This window comes from Myotis brandtii, unplaced genomic scaffold (genome assembly GCF_000412655.1).
Source record: "Myotis brandtii unplaced genomic scaffold, ASM41265v1 scaffold1814, whole genome shotgun sequence".
NCBI lineage: Eukaryota > Metazoa > Chordata > Mammalia > Chiroptera > Vespertilionidae > Myotis > Myotis brandtii.
Window position 1 is genome coordinate 107661 of NW_005356728.1, and position 21440 is coordinate 129100.

Genomic DNA, 21440 nt, shown 5'->3' on the forward strand with positions numbered 1-21440 from the left:
ACCTCCAACCCCTCCCCTCCCTCTCTAGGCCCTCCCTGCAGGGCGGGGCCAGCGGCGCCACTGGAACAGCTCCTTAAAGGAGCGGCGCAGAGCGGGGCTGGGAAGGGGGCGGAAGGCCAGGGATCGAGCCCCGCGAATGGTGCGGGAAGGGGCGCTGCGGGCGGCCGGGTCTGGCTGCTGGGGCTCAGCCTTGGGGACGCCTGATTTTCCTCCGCGCGCTTCCTCGACTTCCTTTTCGAACCGTGGATGGTGCAATCGTCGCCGGCCTAAGCTTCTTCCTAACACGCCCTACTGCGGTGGGGGAGGGGAACCGGGGGCGGATTACTAGGGGCTAGGAGGGTCCTCGGAGGCCCCAGCCAAGATGCCAGGCTGGGGGTGGGTGGCTGGGACGGATCTTGAGCTCTGACCTCACACACTACACCCGTGTCAGGGGAAAAAAAAAAAGATTGGGAAAAGCCAGGGTACGGTTGTAACAGTCCAAGGCCTTCCAAAGGGAGACTTCCGGTCTCTGATGCCATCCTTATCTACAACCTGACTTTGGTGCCATTCTCATCTACAACTCTCCTTAGGACACCATATGAGTATGTGTGGTTAAACCTAGACAGTTTGTCAATAGTCCAGTAATTTCACTAGCAAATTTTATTCTAAGGAAATAAATATGTCTCCAAAAATGAATATGGAAGGAAAGAGATTGTTTATAATGACATGAAAAGTTGGAAACAACCTAAATACCCATCAGTAGTAAGGGACTGGCAAATAAACTAGGGCACGTTCATTCCGTGGAATGCTATCCAGACATTAAAAATGATATGTCTATAAAGACCTAAAAAGATGCTTATGCTATATTGTTTTCTTGAAAATCAGGATTCAAACTAGGAACTATAGAATTGCTCCGTTATTGTAAACAACAAACTAGATCCATATGTCTGAGTATGTGTGTATAGAAAGAAGCCAGGAGAATAAATACCAAAATATTTACCTTTGTTTTCTCATTTATCTTTTCCTGTATGCCTGAAGTTTTGCAACTATCATGTATCATCTAATCAGAAAAAGTAAGTGACATACATAAATATTTCTGGAGCAAATGACAAAGATTGTTTCTACAAGGTATCTCATAAATCAGTTCCCTCTCCAGCCCCAGACACATCTACAGCCCCACCCCTTGTACTAAGCCAAACCACTCCTCAGCTCAGATACTACATCTGCCTCCCCAATTAGTCCACTCCCTGCACCCATCCTAGCCTTCTCCCCAAACCAGCGTGACTGTTTTTAGAACACAAATCTAATCAAAGAGAGGGTTTAAAACCATTCCGATTTTCTCACTGAAATCTGTATCTGGCCCAGAAAAGTGGATTTTAAACTTTAGGGTTCTTACAAATTAACTGAGGAGTTTGTTCAAATTGCTAATTCCTGAACCCCATCTCCAGAACTAACTTCATATATGCTTTTATTGATTCTGATAACAATCTGTAAACATATATCTATTCATGGCATTATTGGTTCAGTGTCCACCTCTGTACGCTTCTTGAGTGCAGAACCCACACATTTCCACCCAGCAGTGCCTGGAACAAAAAAAGATTTAATGAATATTTATTAAGTGAAATGAATGAGTATTAAAAGGTTAAGCCAAGGTGAGCATTTTTTGACTGGACAAGGGACTCTGAGCAGAAAGCCTGCCCCCACCAAGTTATCCCATGTCACTCCAAGACAGGGATCCTCCTGACTGCTCTGTATTGATGGTGCCACCCATTTGCTGTTACTTTTATTCAACCTATGTTGTCTCTTGTTGGGTTGGGTTGGCATTTTGCTTTCTCGGTCCTTATGTTTTGCCTCCCCAAACAGAGTGTGAGCCACTTGAGAAAAGAGGTAAGATCATATTTCCTGCTGCCTTTCCAGCACCTATTACATCACCTTGCACATAGCAGGTACTCCGTAAAGACTCTGGGATACTGAAGACTGGAATTTCTTCTCTTGAGATCTCAGAACATGAGGACAGAATCCTCCATCTGGTATGACATATGTCAATGACTGTCTTATGGAACACCTGCTAGGTACTTCTGATTCCGTAGATGAGAGAAATAAATAACTTGCCCCAAATCACGGAGTTCATGCAAGCAAGAACAGGGATTCAAATCTAATCTCTCTGTCCCCTAAACACAAGGAACAGGGCCTGGGGCAGCTGGGCTCCCAATTCCAACACTCTAGCCCCCTTTTCTGGAGGTCCCTGAGACTATCACCTTGATCCCCAGTGGTCAAATGTCCTAGAAGTTAATATAACTCACCATATGGGGCCCTGACTAACCCTCAGGTTCCCCCTTTTCAGCTAAGTGTGGGTTAAATAATTCTGCATTCATTCTACATGTTTCTTGAGTACCTGGGTGCTAGGAATATAGAAATGAATCTGCCTTTAAGGAACTTAGAGTTCCTCACAGAGAATAAAATGTCTTTTGTTATGAGTCCCCAGGGCAGGCCCTTGCTAGGACCATTTACCATGGAAACAGGTGTCCTGGGGCTGTCCTGTTAACCACTCCCTCAGTGCCCCGATGTAGACCTTCTGACCCTGGGACCCAGTGGTGAATTTGGCTTCTTAGTAGAAGAAAATCAGTCTTGGTGGAGAGCCAGGTATTTAACCTGGCAGGTTGGAAGCACTATTGGACTTTGAGAAGAAGGCATCAGGGCTGGGGAGGGGAATGAGGAGTGTTAAGCAACACCATTAGGGGCTCGGGAGTTGCTACTCCTGCCTGGAATCATGAGAAGAGTCCTGGCCAGTACTTGGAGCAGGAGAGAGAGCAATGTTCCTCCCTGCTTGGTGGACACTGCTGTACTGACCGCTAACCCATCTCCTCCACACCCCCTCTCACTCACCCAGGGTCTATGCCCTCTGAAGTTAGCATTGCTTGGGGAACAGACAGGATACCCAGTTCCAACGTGCCCTCCCTCACCTTCAAACTTTCACCCACAATTTCTCCTTCGGTGGAAATCCTCGGATCCATGGGCAGGATTCCAAAGGCTTTGGGATCCTCTGGCCAGAGTGGTCTAGCTCACATTTCCGTTCTCTGGTGGGACAATACTTAAGGGGCCCTGATGGCCTCCAATGAGTGTCTGGGGGTGGAAACAGTCTAGTTCTGCCTCAATACAGCCTCCGGCAGGAAATAATATAGAACAAGAAAGAACTGAGCTGATAAACCCAAGCAATTCACTAGATCTCTGTGAAAGGAAATATGCATTCTTTAAGCTTTTACATTTACCGAGGGCAGCTTGTACCTAAGGCACCTTGTTCCTATTCCATTCAGCAAGAATTTATTGAGCATACTGACAGTTATGGCATCAGCCGGGGGTTGGGCTTCATGTCAGGGACGCCTCTATTGAGGACATCTCCACGATCTCTGACCTCTGAGGACAGATCACTGGTCTGGGTCTGCAGGTGTCTGACATCTGCATTGACTCAGGGGCAGGGTTGGAGGGTGGTGGGGACTGTGGCGCTTTGGACGGGGAGCGGGGGAGGCTCTGGGTTCCAGGTCTTTTTTAGTTTGGGTAAAGCGCAGTACTGTAAGTGGGAGCCTGATTGTGCCACTTCTTATCTGAGTGTTTTTGTTAAATGATGTTATCTCGGGCGCCTCAGTTTGTGCACCTCCCTTATAAGTCTGTGGTGACAAAGTACACACACACACAAAAGCTTAGCACAAAACCAGGCATAGCGATAAATGGTCATTAGGATTGTTACAGGGGGAAAAAATGAAAGAAAATTTATGAGGCCAGCACAATGCTAGGTACTGTGGGGACTACAAATGAACAAACAAACAGGACAAGAGATGAGAAAGCCTGGGTCCTAGGATCAGCTCCATCCCTGTGTGCTGTTGGATAAGTCGTTTCCCCTTCGGACCTTAGTGTCCTTATCTGGGAAACAGAACTCGGACTTCTACTCTCTAAGGTCCCTTTCAGTGCGGACACTCGTGAATTCCCACTTGGATGTGATGGCAGATGTGGCCACATCCAGCATGGAACTAGGCTTCCACGTGGAAGCGGGGCCTTCATTCTTTCTGGATGCGTTAAGGTCCAGCCCTGTCAACAGGCTTTTTACAATACGCTCAAGATCCAGAAGAGAATGTATTTCAGGGAAAAACAATCCATGTGCCCCAGGCACAAAGCAAAGGCGTGTCTTTGAGGACTGAGTTATGCGAGTTGAACTCAGGATGCCTGAGTTTGGCCCAGGTCTCCCTGTGTGACATTGTACAAGTCCCTTCCTCTCTCTGGGCCTTTTGTTTCGTTACCTGTAGCATGAGGGGGTCGGACTAGATTTCCTTCCTTCCAGCTAGAGGCAGTTCTTTATTTATTTACTTATTTTTAAATATATTGTATTGATTTTTTACAGAGAGGAAGGGAGAGGGATAGAGAGTTAGAAACATCAATCAGCTGCCTCCTGCACGCCCCCCACTGGGGATGTGCCGCAACCAAGGTACATGCCCTTGACCGGGAATCGAACCCGGGACCTTTCAGTCCGCAGGCCAACGCTTTACCCACTGAGCCAAACCGGTTAGGCTAGAGGCAGTTCTGATGGTACCATGGGTGAAGTTGAAAAGGAAGTCCTCCTCCCCTCCTTCACTCCCCCTTCCCCTCTGGGCGTAGGGCAGAAGGAAGCTGGTTCCAAGCCAGCATCCAGCATCGAATCACGCTTGACTGAGATTTTTGGAGGAAGAGCAACTGACGGGTTCCTAGGCAAGCCTTCACCGCTCTGGGCTTCATTTTCCTCATCTGTAAAATGGTATGATTGGATGGATGACTTCTGAGGATTTTTCTAGCTCAGATAGCTAACAGTTCTAGAGTTGTGGCGAAAAAGAAAAAGAAAGAAAGAAAGGAGGGCCTGATCATAGGCAGACCTCAGTCATTCCTCACTTGAGAGCCTCACTTGTCCCTTGACACTTTCTGTCCCTTCCCAGGCCTCCTAGCTCCCGCCTTCCTGGGGGAGATTGGGAGAAGGCCACTGTCTCTACACTCAGCAATGACCAAGCCTGGGGAAACCAGCTCCTAGAACAAGCTGTGAAAGAAGACTATTCTGGATGCAGCTACCATCGTTGTTCATGGTGCCTTAAAAAAAAAGGAGAGAGAGAGAGAGAGCAGGGGAGAGCAGAGAAGAACTACAGTCCCCTGGTCTATAGTCCACAACCAAGAGCTCTCACAGCAGCCACAGCCACCTGCTAAAGGACAGCAGGTGACCAGAGGCCTGGGACAGAGGTGGGACCCTAGGACAAGGCTTCTCGTCCTTGGACATGGAGTGGCCCACATGGAGCCTCCTTACCCTCTAACAGCAAAAGGAGCAGGAGGTCCAGGGAACCTGTTCTCTTCCCCACCTTCCTACTGGGACCTGGAGCCGAGGCCCAGATTCCCTGGACGGATGTGGCTCCTGGCTGCCTGCTGGGAAGCCAAGGCCACACGAGCACAAGGACAGCTGTGGCCAGTCACATCCCACATGTCTACAGGCTCCTCCAGAGCGTCGTCTCTGAGCAGCACATGCATGTCAGGGAGGGGACAGAGGGTATAAATGTGCCTGCCCTCCGGGACCTTATGATCCTTTGGAAACAACAGCATCCCAAGAAGCAGGGTTGAGCAGTGGGGAAGGAAGGAGCCTGGGAGACATAGGCCAGCTCTGCCTATAGAAGCTCAGACAAATCGTTTGCCTTCTCTGAGACTCAGTGTTCCCTCTGTGATCGGAGGGTTGGACTGTGTGATTCTGGAAGGTCCTCTTGCCCCTAAGGCCATGAGATAATAGAGGTCAAGACGCAGTGTACTTACATGATATATGGAGGGGCGTGGACTACAGCCACACAAAAACTGGCCCAATTGCCTTTCTTCCCTGGGAGCAGCACCCAGATGAGGTCTCTGTAGGTTTGAGAGGTCTCCCCAAATAGACAGAGAGAGTCATGTCCTTTTTCTCCTGGGAACTCTTTGAGGACCCAGGACATCCTGACAGGAAGTCCTTGATCCACGTGTCTAGAAGGCACATTCCATCATCCTCAAGCAATACGGTCTCTGGCACATCCATGAGGACACGTCCTGCCCAGTGGACAGACAGAGCAGCAGACAACAGACTTTCATTTCATCCTCCCAACCCCACAAGGTACGCATTCTTATTCTTATTCTTACCCCCAGTTGTAAGATGAAGGACCTGAGGTGCAGGAGAATTAAGGAACTGGCCAAAAGCCACAAATCCAGTAAGTGAAGATGCAGAGATCTGACCCAGGTTATGGGAGCCCAGAGCCTGTTTAGTTTAACCACTGGATTTCAACCCAATGAGAGAGTGAAGACCTTGACCTGGATTGAGGCTCTGATACTTAGCTGTGAACTTGGAAATGTACTTAATCTCTTAGAATCTATTTCAGCGGTTCTCAACCTGTGGGTCTCGACCTCTTTGGGGGTCGAACGACCCTTTCACAGGGGTCGCCTAAGACCATCGGAAAACACATATATAATTACATATTGTTTTTGTGATTAATCACTATGCTTTAATTATGTTCAATTTGTAACAATGAAATTGGGGGTCTCCACAGCATGAGGAACTGTATTAAAGGGTCGCGGCATTAGGAAGGTTGAGAACCACTGCTCTATTTCCTCACCTATAAAAATGGACAATGACATCCTCCTCAGTGGGTTGCTGGGGCATGACATGGAGTACCTGAGTGAAGGGCTAGCACAGCACAGCAAAGGGCAAGCCCCACCCTCACCCCAGCCTTGGTTTTACCACTCCTTGGTTCTGAACCAGCTGAAACGGTATTGACCACTTTCATTCCAAGCAAGATACTCACCTGCCACGCTAGAAATGGTCGCAACCCCCACCCCCCCTCACCTGCAGTTTCCAGCTCCTGAGCTCCCAGCTCCTTCTCCCAGACCCTGGGAGTAGGTACGCCCAGATGGCCATCCCCAAGTCTGTTTCCCTGCCCCAGGGATGCGGCAAGAGCAAGGACTCCAGATTGGGGTTCCCAGAATTAGCAAATGAAAACACAGGATGCCCACTTAAATTTGAGTTTCAGATAAATACTAATTGTGTAGAGTTCTTATATTAAGAATTCATGACTTTTTTTTTTTAGGCCAAATTTTTATTTATTTATTCATTTTACTGATTTTAGAAAGAAAGAGGGAGGGAGGGAGAGAAGGAAGGAGGGGAGGGGGGGGGGCCTGATTTGTTGTCCCACTTATTTCTGCATTCATTGGTTGATTCTTGTATGTGCCCTGACTGGGGATCGAACCTGCAACCTTGGCGTATTGAGACGATGCTCTAACCGACTGAGCTGCCCCATGACTTTTTTTTTTGAAGTGAACATATCAAGATTTTATTGTCATATAATAAAACAAAATATGAAGCTGAGAACTGGATCACTTGACCCTTTCTCTTCTTATCTCCTCCCAGTTCACAATGCTTGCATCCCTTAATAGCCAGCATTCTCTTAGATCTGCAGTTAGGCTCAATGCATTCAAGCCTCGGCACAATCTCCTTTGTAGTTTTAACCTTTTTTCAGAAAATCGGCTTAGTCTGCCCACCATAGCCACTCTGCCTCCTGTCATAACACCGCTTTCCCTGCGCGACCAGGGAAGCCTTGCCCTTCTTGTACTGTGTTGCTTGGTGGGGTTGATGCTTGCCACACCTCTTACAGAAAGTTTTAGGAACGTTCACCATGTTTGAGAGCGCTATCCGCAGGGAAAGCAAGAATTCATGACTTTTTAAACTTTATTACTTATTTTATACTTATATTAAAAGTTATTCCTGCCCTGGCCGGTTTGGCTCAGTGGATAGAGCATCGGCCTGCAGACTGAAGGGTCCCGGGTTCGATTCTGATCAAGGGCACATGCCTGGATCTCGGGCTCGATCCCCACTAGGGGGCGTGCAGGAGGCGGACGATCCATGATTCTCTCTCATGGAGGAAGTTTCTCTCTCTCTCCCTCCCTCCCACTTCCTCTCTGAAATCAATAAAAATATATTTAAAAGAAAAAAAATTATTCCTTATCTGAATTTCAAATTTAAGTGGGTGCCTGCCATCCCGACTACTCCCAAACTTTGAGATTAGGTTGGGAGACTGACCTTAATGGTAGGCAGCCCAGCAAATGACTTTTGTTAAGAGTTTTTAGATAACTTTAGGTATGATTTAGATAACATAAAGTTTACCAATTTTGAATGAACAAGTCAACATTTTTTATTAAATTTACCAATGTACAACCATCACATAATCCAGTTTTAAAACATTTCATCACCCCGGTATAATACCCATTTACAGTTAATTCTCATTACCACCTCCACAAATGGCTTTTTAAAACATTTAATAAATTAATTACTTTTTCTGCTATCAAAAATTACAGACTTTAGAAAAAAATTACAAACTTTTAATGTAGAAATTCTGGTGGGAATCTGAGAAGTACAAAGAAGAGAATAAAATTACTTCTAAATCCATAATCCAATGAGAACAATTATTAATAATGGGGTGAATACTTTTCTAATCTTTTTTCCATGCTCATATTTTTTCAAGAAAAACTGTATCATACTGGACAAAACATCTTACAATCTAATTTTTCATGAAAATATTCCCATGGTATTGAATCTTGTTCCACATCAATTTCTTTGGTTGCCTTGTCTTCCATTGTGCTGTTCTCCTACAGTTTCTCTATTCAGTCCCTTTTGGTGGACATTTGGATTGTTTCCAATTTTTTACCATTTTAAATAATGCTGTGATGCACATTCTAGTAGCTAAATGGCTGCGTATATCAATTATTATTTTCTTAGGACAAATCCTTAGAAGTGGAGCTGTTTTATCTAAGAGTTCACACATTTTTAAGGCTTTTGAAGATATTTTTACTTGATTTTATTATTTTTTTTCATTAGTTTTTTTAAAAAGATTTTTTATTGATTTTTAAAGAGAGGAAGGGAGGAGAGAGAGAGAGAGAGAAATCGATGTGAGAGCAAAGAATCAATTGGCTGAACTAGCACCTTTTGATGCACAGGACTATGCCCAACCAACTTAGCCACACCCACCAGGGCTATTTTTATTGATTTGAGAGAGAGAGAGAAACATCGATTTGTTGTTCCACTTATTTACGCATTCATTGGTTGATTCTTGTATGCACCCTGACCAGGGATCGAACCTGAAATCCTGGACCATGGGGAGGACACCCGACAACTGAGCTACCCAGCCAGGGCTGGTGATACTTTTCTGACCTAGTAAGGGACCCAAATGTCCAAGTCAGAATCCTCAACTAAGGTTCAGTCCAAGAGAAGAAGGCTGATTGATGGGGAGTGGTGAGGTACAGGTTGTGGGGAGCAGGTGAAGGAGTGCAGAGGAGAGAAGCTACCAGGTTCTGAAGATCATCAGGTCCTGGGGAGGCACTGTGTGGGCCTTCCCTGAAAACACATAGGATTATTCTTGCCCTCTCCAAATCCCCTCCTCACCCCCCCCAAGCCACAGGTGCTCCAGGAGCAGCTTCAGCAGCTCCTTCCCCGCTGCCCTCATGTTTGTCTTGATGCTCCTCCAAGCAAGCTGGACGCCAGCTCCGGATCCAGCCAACTGCACCCAGCCCTGAGCCCCGCCCACACCACAGCCCTGAGTAGGTCAGCCTGGCTTCCAAAGGCAGAGCAGGCACCCCACCAGGGGCTCAGCTCCCCGCCTCCACACCCCCAGCCCCCCCAGCTTTGGAGGAAGACCAGCTCAGGGATGCTTAGGGCGGTGGGGGTTGGATGGATTGGGGGTGTAGATCTTGAGATGACTCACATGCCACCGGAGGGGAGAAAGGGGCTGGGCGGTGAATGGATTGCAAACCAGAGGGAGGGGTCGAGGGGATGAGCTTTGGTGCCTTGATTCGCTCGCGTCATTTTCTTCAACATCTGCAGTGCGTGGGGTTGAGCGATCCCCCTGGGGGGTTGGAGGGGAGGGCTGGGCGGCTCGCTGACGTTTGCTTCCCGCCTGCTGGTTCGCGGGGCAGTTCATGAATGACTCACTTCATTGTCAGGCTGATTCACTGCTCGCCTGGGGACTTGGGAAGGAGGGAGGCGGATGGCCCCCTCCGTACATCTCACGCGCGCGCACGTGCGTTCGCGGGCGGGGCTCCAGCGGGTCCATTGACCTGCTGGGGTCAGGACACGTTAGATGGGTTTCCCTGTTAAGAGGAACGGGAATGCACACCACTGGCCTGTGGAGAACAAGTTTGAGGTTTCTGTCTAGACTAGAGTCTACCTGTGACGATTTCCATTCAAATTAATTAAAATTAAACACAATTAAAACTTTGATCTTCAGTTGCTCTAGCCACGTTTCCAGTGATCAATAGTTCCATGTGGCTCATGGCTGCTCTATTGAACAGAGCAAACAGAAAATATTTCCATAAACACAGAGTTCTACCCCACCGCACTGGTCTACCCAGCCTTCATACACATAAAGCAACCAGCCCTTCCCCACCTCCATACACTCAGATCCCCACCCTCGTAGGCAGCACACAACACACATTTTATTCCACACACATTTTACACACTCACTCAATATGCATCACCCACCAACACAACCATGCAAGACTCTTGTACTCATGCCAGTGTATGCCACTTCCCATACCAAGGTGAATGTCAATAGAAACACATAAAGACATCCATCAGCACACTGACCGGCACACAACTGTACATATGATAAAAATACAAATTAGGACAAAATGCATTGGCAAGTATGCTGAAATAGATACAAACTCAAGGCATGTGGTTCCCATAATAAATCTCAGCACAAGTTTGCAAACTCAAGTAGGGGGAAGGAACCCACATTGTTGAGCCCTTGCCAACGTGCCATGGAGTTGGCCATTTCAGTGCCTTAATTTATTTAGTCGCATAGCAATCCTGTGAGGAAGAGGTATTATTCCATTTTCATAGATGAGACAACTAAGGTTCAGAGAGATAAAGTAACTTATTCAAAGTTACACAGCCAGTTAGCAACAGGGTCAAATATGAACCAAGATTTGTCTAGCTCCAAAGCCAATGAAAATGGCCACACACACACACACACACACACACACCAGGCCTGCTCTCCTTTGTGCCTAAGAAGGTGAAGCTCCTCATCCAGCAACTGCAGGCATTTGTGTAAGTGAGTATGGAGTTGCCCAGGCCCATTCGCACTCTCTCCTGACAAAGGGCATTAAGCCATTCAACAGATGCTTGTTGAGTGTCTTGCATGTGCCAGGTCCTGTGCCAAGTGTGGTTCACAAAATGAAAAGCCATCATGGTTGCCCTGTAGGGATTCAAAGTCCAGCAAGGAGGTGTGAAGAAATCTGAAGAAAACACAGGGCATACAAGAAACCAAGCCAACCTGGAGCCAGGCCCCAAGTGCAGGGAATCAAGGAGAAGGAAACCTGGGTCTGCCCAGGGCAGTTAAGGAAGGCTTCTTAGCGGAGGCAGCCTGGGACCTAGGGCGTGAAAACTAAGTGGGGTGAAGAGGGGTTGATAGTGACTGGGAGGTTGGTTGAAGGCAAGATAGGGCAGTGAAGCAGATGCCAGGGCATTGTAGACCCTGGGGATCTTATATGTCACCTCTGGTGACAGGGAGGGATTGAAGAATTTTTATTTTTTGTTAATCTTCACTTGAGGATATTTTTCCATTGATTTTTAGAGAGAGTGGAAGGGAGGGGGAGAGACACACAGAAACAGCAATGTGAGAGACACAGCGAGTGGTTGCCTCCCACACATGCCCCCACTGGGGCAGGAATCGAGCCTGCAACCGAGGTACGTGCCTTTGACCGGAATCGAATCTGAGACCCTTCAGCCTGTGGGCCGATACTCTATCCGCTGAGCTGAAGAATTTTTTAAAAATATTTTTTTATGTTTTTGTTAACTGATTTCTGAGAGAGGAAGGGAGAGAAGAGAGAGAGAGAGAAACATCATTTGTTGTTCCTCTTATTTATGCATTCATTGGTTGCCTCTTGTATGTGCCCTGACTGGGGACTGAACCTGAAACCTTGGTATTAGGACAAAGCTCTAACCAACTGAGCTATCCGACCAATTTTGAAATCCCAGGCAACCTCCATATTGTGTCCTGTCAGGCCCTCCCCCAAATGCCCTAGGTCCACATTTTCCATTTGCTCCAGCCACTGCCCCCATCCTCCTCTAGGTTCTAACAGGAAGTGGGGGCAACAATGCTAAATGTATTTAACTGAGAAAGGTGATGGAGGAAAAAGCATAGGATTTCCAACCAGAAGATATGCCACTGAGTGGCTGTGTGATCCTGAGAGAATCCCTCCCCACTCTGGGCCTCAGTTCCCTAATCTTTAAAGCAATACCTGCCCCTCACTCTGTACAGGATGTCTGGGACCACACACTGAGCTATTGGTTAAAACTGGAAGCTGAGAGTATGCTGTGGATAGGAGTTTCCATTCTTCCTCTTGGCCTCTGGGGCTCTGTGACCTCCTGTCGACCTGAGCTGACCAGGGTCAGAGTCGCAGGGAGCCCTAGAACTGGGTCTCGGGGCCTGTCCACAGTGGTGCAGGGTGAGTTGTACCTGGGATTCCTGTGAGGAGAGGAGGCCTGTACATGGGAGGGTTGGGATTTTGTCGCCAGTTCAGAAGCACAGAGGCCTTGAGAAGATTGTTAACTTGGATGAAAGTTAGGAGTCCAGGCTCCCTTTCCCAATGCCATCCTGGCCTCCATTCTGACACATGACAAGAAAACGGGTCCACCTGAAGCTATGATAGAAGCCATAGGCTGTCGGAGGGGAGGCCAGGCCAGACAACCCTAGGCAAGACTCAGGACTGGCTCAGATCAGATGGTTAAGAACTCCAGTCAGAGACCTTCCTCCTGCCTTTTGAATCCTCAAAACTGTGCAGCCCTAGCTGTCATTCTGACCAGCCCTGCGATGACAAGCATAAGAGAAACTGAGGTCGGAGTAAGGGTCGTTAACCACAGCAGGCTTTAGTGACAGAAGCTGGCCTTCCCGGCTCCCTAGGCCCCTGTCCATCTCTCCGCCCAAATCTCCTGGTCTCTTTTGGATCTGTGTCTCCCTGACTTGTGTGTGAACTTGAGGGCACAAGCAGTCATTCTTTTCTCTATCCCCAGAACCAAGCATGGTGCTCAGTACATAGTAGCCATTGTGTCATTCAATAACTCTATTGTGTATTGTGCTCAGTGCTGGGGATACAAACTTGAACAAGCCCGACAAGGTCCCTGCCTTCAGGGACCTCATATTCTAGTGAGAAATACACATAATAGAGACGTAAACCACGATAATTATAAATTATGAAAAGTGCTGAGAAGAAAATAGTGATGGGGGGGGGGGAGGGATGAAACAGGAGAGACCTTGCTCTCCTCAGAACGCTTATTGAACCAGCCGACCCAGCCCGAGTGGCCGCTGGAGGGCGACCGAGAGCCCATCCGTTTCCCTTTAAGGCCGGGGCGGAAGACTGGCGGATGTAGGGCCTTTGTGTCGGCGGGATAAAATAGGCCCGCCCCTTTAAGAGGGCGGAGACGCAGGAGTGGCGGCGGCTTCGAATGCGACCTAGGGCTCGGGCCCTCACCTTCCCGGCGACCCAGTCTTGGCACCGGCCCGGGTCGCAGGGACCTCTCCGATCTTGCCCCGGAGATACTGTCACCCGGACTCCGACCCTCCCGCCCCGGGCCACGCCCGAGGCCCCGGCGACCACTGAATTGGGGCCTGTCGGCTAACCCTTTGGCGGAAGCGCACCCGCCGTCGCCATGGTAATGCCGTGCCTCGGGGCTCTGGGTCCGGGGCCCAACAGCTGCCCTTCAGGCTCCAGCCCCTCCACTGGGCGAGCTGCAGGGCCGGTTTAGGGTTTGGGTGAGAACTAGGTGAGGTCGGGAAACCTGGGTTTGGCATGGACACGCCCGGAGACCCTGGGAAGGCGCTCTCTGCACCCGCCGCCCTCTGGGCCTCAGTTTCCCTCCCGTGGCCTTCCAGCTCTTCCTGGCGCACTCCTGCTCCTCCTTCCCGATGCGCTCAAATGTCGCGCCTCCTGAGCCTGACCCTCTCCCCGCAACCCGTCCCCTCTGATCCTTGGACCCTTGGGGGCAGGCACAGCCCTTGGCTCTGAGTTTGACACACATCGCAGAGCTGGCCGCTGCAGCCCTGCTGCCTAGAAAGCAGGAACTGTGGCCTGGGGCATCCCACCTTCCTGGGACCCTGGCCTTTGGACCTGGGATCAGATAGAAGGAAACCCTTGGCTTGGCTTTCAGACAAAAAGGTCCCTCTGCTAGGCATGTTTGGATTTACGGTTGTGTCTTATGTGTGACAAAGGTTGCTCAGGCCAGACCTTTGGGATGTTGCAAAATCCTCAGGCCCATGTGTGCAGTGCTGAGTCTAAAGCACGACCCATGCTTCCTTTGGCAGCCTTTCCTTTGCCTCTTCCCCTTCCAAGATTAATGCAGATGGACCCGAGTGGGTTGTTTTATGGAGAAAGGATTTGAAATCATCCAAGTCTCTAAGTAAATCCCATCTCTTCTCATCCCTTATTCCTCCCCCAACACTAGCAAAACAAACAAACCAAAAACAGTACACCTGATGGTCTTGTTAGAATTGGGAAGAAGCAGCGTGAGGACAGAATGTACTTGCAAATGGCATTTCTCCTCCAACCTCAATTGCTTTGTTTTCCTTTCAGGCATGCGGTTTGCAGAAGCTGTTTGCTGTGGAAGAGGAGTTTGAAGACGAGGTAAGGAAATGTTGGTGAACAGAGGAGGTCTTAAGATGTAAATACCCAGGGACATATGTAATACTTTCAACAATAAAAAGATAAATATAAAAGGATGTAAACACCAGGCTCAGAACATTTTGAAACAACCTGCCCCATCTCCTTTTACTTGATACATACATTTATTTTTGTCTGTGAAAGACTGGGGAATAATGCAAAATGTAAACAACTTATTTAACTGTCTTAGAAAGAAAAAGCCAGAGAGGTGAGCTCTCTGATTGTCATACCTGTAAATTATAAGGGCCCCTGCCTGGAAGCTGTGTCTGTAGATGATTTGACTCCCCTTCTTTGTTTTTTTCTTTTTCAATTCTCTCCAAAGGACATGCTTTTCTGTTGATTTTAGAGAAAGAGGAAGAGAGAGAGAGAAACATTGATGTGAGGGAGGAACATCAATCAGTTGCCTCCCATTTACTCCCGGACTGACAATTAAACCCGGAACCTGGGTATGTGTCCTGACTGGGAATCAAACCCGCAAACCTTCGGTGCACAAAACAACGCTCCAACCAACTGAGTCACACGGCCAGAGCTGGTTCATCTTCTTGATGACATGCTTTAAGTGGGAAGAAAGTTGATGGAGAGCCAGACACAGCACAGCTATTGGACGGCAGGAGGCCTGGTATCACCAACCGGCCTACATTCTCTGGCCTTCCATTTTCTCTTCTGCAGCATGCGAGGCAGTCTGCCTCACATGTTCTTTCCATCCCTCTCTCCTCAGAAGATAGGGATTAGACTAGATCTGAAGCCAGCACATTAGAATCACCCCTGTGGGGGCCCTGTTACACACCAATTAAATCAGAATTTTCTGGGATGGACCCAGGCAGGGGTATTTCTAACCTCCGGGTGCAGCCAGAGACTACTGAACTAGTGATCTCCATAGCTCTCTTCCCACTCAGAGCCAAAGGATATAGTTTCATTTGGGAGGCCCGAAATTTCTATCTCAAATCCTTTTCACAGAGAAGTAGGACTTAAGTGAGTAAAGCCCAAAAAGGTAAATTAACTTGCTTAAGAATAAAGCACCAACAGCCAGGATGAGGTCTTGGCCCCTGACTCGAGTCTTAACATACATGGAAATGACTAAACTATGTTATAGTATAAAATTATTCTATTTTATCAATGACAAGCCATTCAAACCTACTTTTTGTGTCCCAGCACTTTGCTTAAAAAATCACATTTAGAATTTGTCCAGATGTCAAATTTGTGCTGAGTACGATTGTACATGCTGCATCAGGGACCTTTCTGGCAGCCCAACACCATACCCTCGTTCCTCGGAGGCTTTTGGACCATGAGGTTCGAAGGGGGAAAATAATCTTTGTCAGACCTCTTCAAAATCAGTCGAGCCTGGCTAGTGTGGCTCAGTGGATTGAGCCTTCTCATGCACCAAGAGGTCAACGGTTCAATTCCTGCTCAGGGCACATGTCTGGGTTTTGGGCTAGATCCCCAGTTGGGGGTGTATAGGAGGCAACCAATCGATGTTTCTATCTCTCTTAAAAAAACACACACAATTTTAAAAAAGATCATTGAGGCCCTATGACATAGTGACAAGGGCACATATAGGTTCTAGTTGTGGTTCTGTGAAGTTACTTAACCTCTCTGAGTCTTAGTTTCTGCTTCCAAAAACCAGGAATAATAACAGTACCTATTCATAGGGCCAATGTGAGAATTCACTGAAAAAATTCTGGTAAAATATTTACATGGTACCTGACACCTAGTGAGGTTTCAAATGTTAGATATTTTTATCATCACTTGGGGACTTGACTGTTATTTTTACAAATAATTCAAAACTTCCAGCTTTGTCAAGAAGATGTGTCCTTTTCTTTGTCTTTTAGCTTTAGAGATGTGTGATTACAGAAAAGGTGACTGTTAAATTGACCCTTTTGAGTCTTACCGGGTGATGGTAGGGCTCCTAGGCCGGTAGTGAAATTAAGAGTGAAGAACTCTGACAACTCAAGTTTCTGATCCATGACCAGATCCTTTTCCCCTTCCCAAGGCAGATAACATCACATCTGAAAGTGAGGTCTTCCTGGGAAAAGAGATCCATCAACCCCCAAGGTCATCAGTATTTTACTGCTACAATAATTCTAATGTTATTAATATTATTGTTAAACCCTAAGGTAGTGGTGTTGGAGTATGCTAATACACAAAGCAGGAAAAAACCTTTCTCTAGCCCAGACAATCCAGTGTGGCAGCAGGGGGTGGGGGCGGCGGGGACCTTCCTGTCAGTTAAATCAGCAGTTCTGACTCAAAAACACCCTCGGAACAGGTCTGTTGCTCTTGAAGATGTCAGTCACACCTTGCTTCCCAACTGGAACCCATACTTAATTTAACTTGCCTGTAAAGCTATATTTACCTGCTGCCTATTAGGCCTCTCTGGCTTACTGAAGGCCGTGTGTGTGTGTGTGTGTGTGTGGGGGGGTAAGGACAAGCAGCATGACCAGCTGGACAAATCCCTATTTCACAGGCTGGATAGCAGAAAGCTAGACTCCTTGTGACCTTGGGGGATTTGTTTGACTTGTTGGTGCCCTAGTATATTTGCTTCTTCTGCTGCTCCCCCAACTGCCACCACTGCCCACCCCCCACTTCCCAACGCCCACTCAAGATTGACTAAAGCTACTTGAAGACTTAGCCTGTGAATGTTTCTGGTAGAAGCCTGGAGGTAGTGGGCTCAAGGGCAAGGTCAAGCGTGGTGAGAGACTCCACCATTGCCTTTCATGCTTTGGGTTCTTGCTTTTGTGTAGCTGCACATGTATACACACCACGTGCCTTAGCAGTAAAAGCAGAGCGTTTCTTGATTTCTCACTGTCTGCTTCTTTGTAGGATTTCCTGTCTGCTGTGGAAGACGCAGAGAACCAGTTTGCTGGCTCAGGGCCTGTGAATGCTGGGTGCCTCCGACCTGCCTCTTCCAGGCCACAGGACACTGTGCAGGCACGGTCTTCTGGGCAGCTGCCATCATGCCCCACTGCTTCCTCAGAGGCTCTGGACCCACCAGCCCTGGGACTCCACCTTCCTACCTCCGGCAGGGGTGCCGCTTCCACAGGAACAGCCCTCCTAAGGCCTGTCTCCACTTCCAGCAACTGGACTGGCAGTCAGAGAAGAGTGACACTGACAGAAGTGCTCAAAGAACCAGCAAGACCACAGTCCTCAGCCTCCCACCCCCTGCTTACCTTTGAGAGCAAGCAGCCGGTGATTGGTGGCTTCGAGGGACCTGAGCAAGATGAATTTGATAAGGTCCTGGCAAGCATGGAACTGGAAGGGCCTGGCATGGAGCTGGAACTTGGAGTTAACAGTGAGGCAGCAGGAATCCTGCCCACCGGGCAGCAGGAAGACTCAATATTGACTAAAAAGGCTCGGGTAGCTGCTCTGAGCAGATCTTGCCAAAAGGGCCCCATGCCTGCCACCCACATAACTGGTATCGCATCAGCCCAGGGTCAGCCTCCAGATCCTGCCGTCTCCTGTAGGACTCCACAGCCCCACTTGAGGACGGGTGCCATGGGCAACCTGCCTATCCCAAGTGCCTCGACACTTCCCGCTCAGCAAACCTACTGGGAAGTCTGCCCCAAAGCTTCCCCAGTTCGAGGACCCCAGCCTCTCCAAGCTCCTGGGAGGCCTGTTCAGAGCAGCCCTCAAAATCGTGTCCCCAGTCAGCCATTCCAATCTCCAAATGCCCACTTAAGTGGCAAACCTAATTTTCTACGAACTCCCAACTCAAGCTGTTCTACTCTCTCAAGGACTGGCTCCGGATTCTTCCCTCGGGGGCCCTTACAACCCCGAGCTCCACTGTCTTCAATTGAGTCTCCTGTCAGCACCCCCAAGGGTCCCCAAGCAGCGCTGCAGACACCCATAGTCACCAACCACCTGGTACAGCTGGTCACTGCAGCCAACCGGACACCCCAGCAGCCCACGCGCACTACCACCCGAGCCAAAACACGCCGCTTCCCTGGCCCAGCAGGGATCCTGCCTCACCAAGTGAGTGACAGCTTCTCTCTGGCAGAAGCCAGGGCCATCCAGGATGTTGGGGGGAAGGAGAGCAAAGGAGAGAAGCAGAGTTGCAGCACTGTCCGGTCCCAGAATATCTTCACTCCTGGGGGGAGTGAAGGAAGGAAGGAACTACCACCCGAGCCAAAACACGCCGCTTCCCTGGCCCAGCAGGGATCCTGCCTCACCAAGTGAGTGACAGCTTCTCTCTGGCAGAAGCCAGGGCCATCCAGGATGTTGGGGGGAAGGAGAGCAAAGGAGAGAAGCAGAGTTGCAGCACTGTCCGGTCCCAGAATATCTTCACTCCTGGGGGGAGTGAAGGAAGGAAGGAAGAAGAAGAAGTGGGAAGGAAGAATTGAATGCTTGAAAAACCACACATGATAGGGGTGCTTAAGGCTCTGAGAACTTCACAATTTTCTTTTTTAAAATATTGTTATTAATTTCTGAGAGGAAGGGAGAGGGAGAGATAGAAATATCAATGGTGAGAGAGAATCATTGATTGCCTCCTGCATGCTCCACACTACACTAGGGATCGAGCCCACAACCCCGCATATGCCCTGACCTGGAATTGAACTGTGACCTCCTGGTTCATAGGTCGGCCCCTGAGCCACGCTGGCTGGGTGAGAACTTCACAGTTTTCATGTTTGTTGAGTAACTGCTGTTTGCTAGCACTGAGAAAGGAATATTCCCTCACTTACATTTGCTAAGTTGGGCAATTTGCTTGGAACTCAGAATGCAGATTAAAATAGAAATGGTTCCTGTCCTGCGGAGCTTCTTCTAGGAAAAGAAAGAAATGCAAACAAACAATTATACATAAAATGCACAGTGTGAGTAGAGGTCATTCTCTGGGTACTAAGACTGGGTTCCTTGGGCCTTCTGAGTGGGCTTTGGATGGACAAGCAGGTTAACGGGTGTGTGTCAGAAGGCTGGGCTCGGGGACATTTCAGTGGGAAGACAGGAGGAGCCTGTGCAAAGGTACAGAGGCATGAGAGCAGAATGCTCACGGGGAGCCATGGAGCAGTCACTGTGACTGGCGTGTGGGATCCACGTGGGGAAGCTGGGGCTGTGCTGAGAGTTTGGATCAGCAGTGGTGGGGGGACAGGACCCCTCAAACTAGTCTTGAATCAGATCCTAGACCATTGGACTCCGAGGATCTGGTCTGGTCATGGTAGGCGCACCCCTTTCCTATCATTTTAAAGGTGTTGGAGACAGTTCCTACCTGTTAGTTTCTCTTTCCTAGCACCTTAAGAGAAATCCAAGGAGGCCTTATACCTCCTGGGCGGGAAATCTGCAGGGAAGGATTAGGTCCCTGAGAAGGGAGTTGGGGAAAGCTGTCCTTTTGCATATCACTGGCCTCTCTATTCAGGTCATCGCCCCCTTCAGGAAGCTCTGGGTTTTGCTCCTGGGCCAGCTCCATCTTCCTCACATTCCCAAAACTATCCCCAAAGCGTCTTTTCTGAGCTGCCAGAGGCTCCTGAGACTTTGTTAGGAGAGATGTAATATGTGTTAATTGTCCCTGATAGTTTCCTGAACTCATTATGTAACCCAGACCAGAAGCTCCGCTTGTAAAGAACAGCTGCTGAGCTTGCTCTCACCTCCTTCTCTCTCCCCGTGCAGTTCAGTGGGAAAAATCTGGAGGAGATCATGGTTTCCACGCCCCAGACTCCGACTCATGGTGCTCTGGCTAAATTCCGGACAGAGGTAACTAATTCTGTGCAAATGTTAACTTCTTGGGCATCGTTTAAGAGTGAGGGACATCCCTGCATCTTTCAGGAGTTGAGAATCAGAGTTGATGCTGCGAGGCCTTCCCCTGGGGTCACACACGAAAGGGGAGTTGGGAAAGGCAGTTTGGGGAGGTGGCAATTTTACTGGCATAGTGAAGCCTGTCCTGATGCCAACCGGGTGATAACCGATGCCATGAGCCAGCTTTCTTCCCCATCTACGAAGAAAGGCCCAGCTAACTCCATCTTTTCTCGAGAGAAGCATGAGTAAATATTAGGAAATTGTATCTCAGGAACACTTCTCAGGTTTCTGAGAATTAAGCTGAGAGGGATCTGCCTTCATCTTGCCTTTTGGTAGGTGAGACTCAGCCTCCCTCCGCCCTGGCATTTTGGTTGACCTGCTCTGCCCTCAGACTTACTTTGCTTTTAATTCTCTATGGTAGTTTTCTCTTTACTGCAGCTCCACAGATCAACCAGCCCATTTCAGATCCAAAGCCGTAAATACGCATCTGAATCAAAGCATTTTTTTATTAACAAGGCTAATTGTTAAAGCCAGAGGCATCCCAAATAAAATATGACGGGTTTCAGAATGCTGAGGCATTCTGCAAGCCTATAAATGTATGTGGGGGTTCTCTAGCCCTGAGACTTTTCCAGTCTAATACAAGAGGCAAGCATGGATAGCCTTTTGCTTCAATGTAATTAAAGTCAGGACCTGATTTAATATAAAAGAAAAGAAAGAGTGCCTCTGCTATTGCTTCTAAGTATGATATTATTGTGATATACAACAAGATTTCACATACCATTATCTGACCTTAGAGATAGACAAAAGCCAAAACCGGTTTGGCTCAGTGGATAGAGCGTCGGCCTGCGGACTGAAAGGTCCCAGGTTCGATTCCGGTCAAGGGCATGTACCTGGGTTGCGGGCACATCCCCAGTAGGAGATGTGCAGGAGGCGGCTGATCGATATTTCTCTCTCATCGATGTTTCTAACTCTCTATCTCTCTCCCTTCCTCTCTGTAAAAAAATCAATAAAATATATTTTTT

At 48.4% G+C, this 21440-nt stretch overlaps 1 protein-coding gene across 1 annotated transcript in view; it reads left to right on the forward strand.

Moving 5' to 3' along the window:
• The first annotated feature begins 13423 nt into the window (after positions 1–13423).
• LOC102238863 (chromosome unknown open reading frame, human C17orf53) overlaps positions 13424–21440 on the forward strand; it is a 14507-nt gene continuing 6490 nt past the window's right edge. Inside the window, exons 1-4 of the mRNA XM_014537730.1 lie at positions 13424–13696; positions 14614–14664; positions 17518–18666; positions 20293–20376. Of these exons, the coding sequence (XP_014393216.1) occupies positions 13694–13696; positions 14614–14664; positions 17518–18666; positions 20293–20376 (1287 nt within the window). The 5' untranslated portion in view covers positions 13424–13693. The remainder of the gene's footprint in view (positions 13697–14613; positions 14665–17517; positions 18667–20292; positions 20377–21440) is intronic.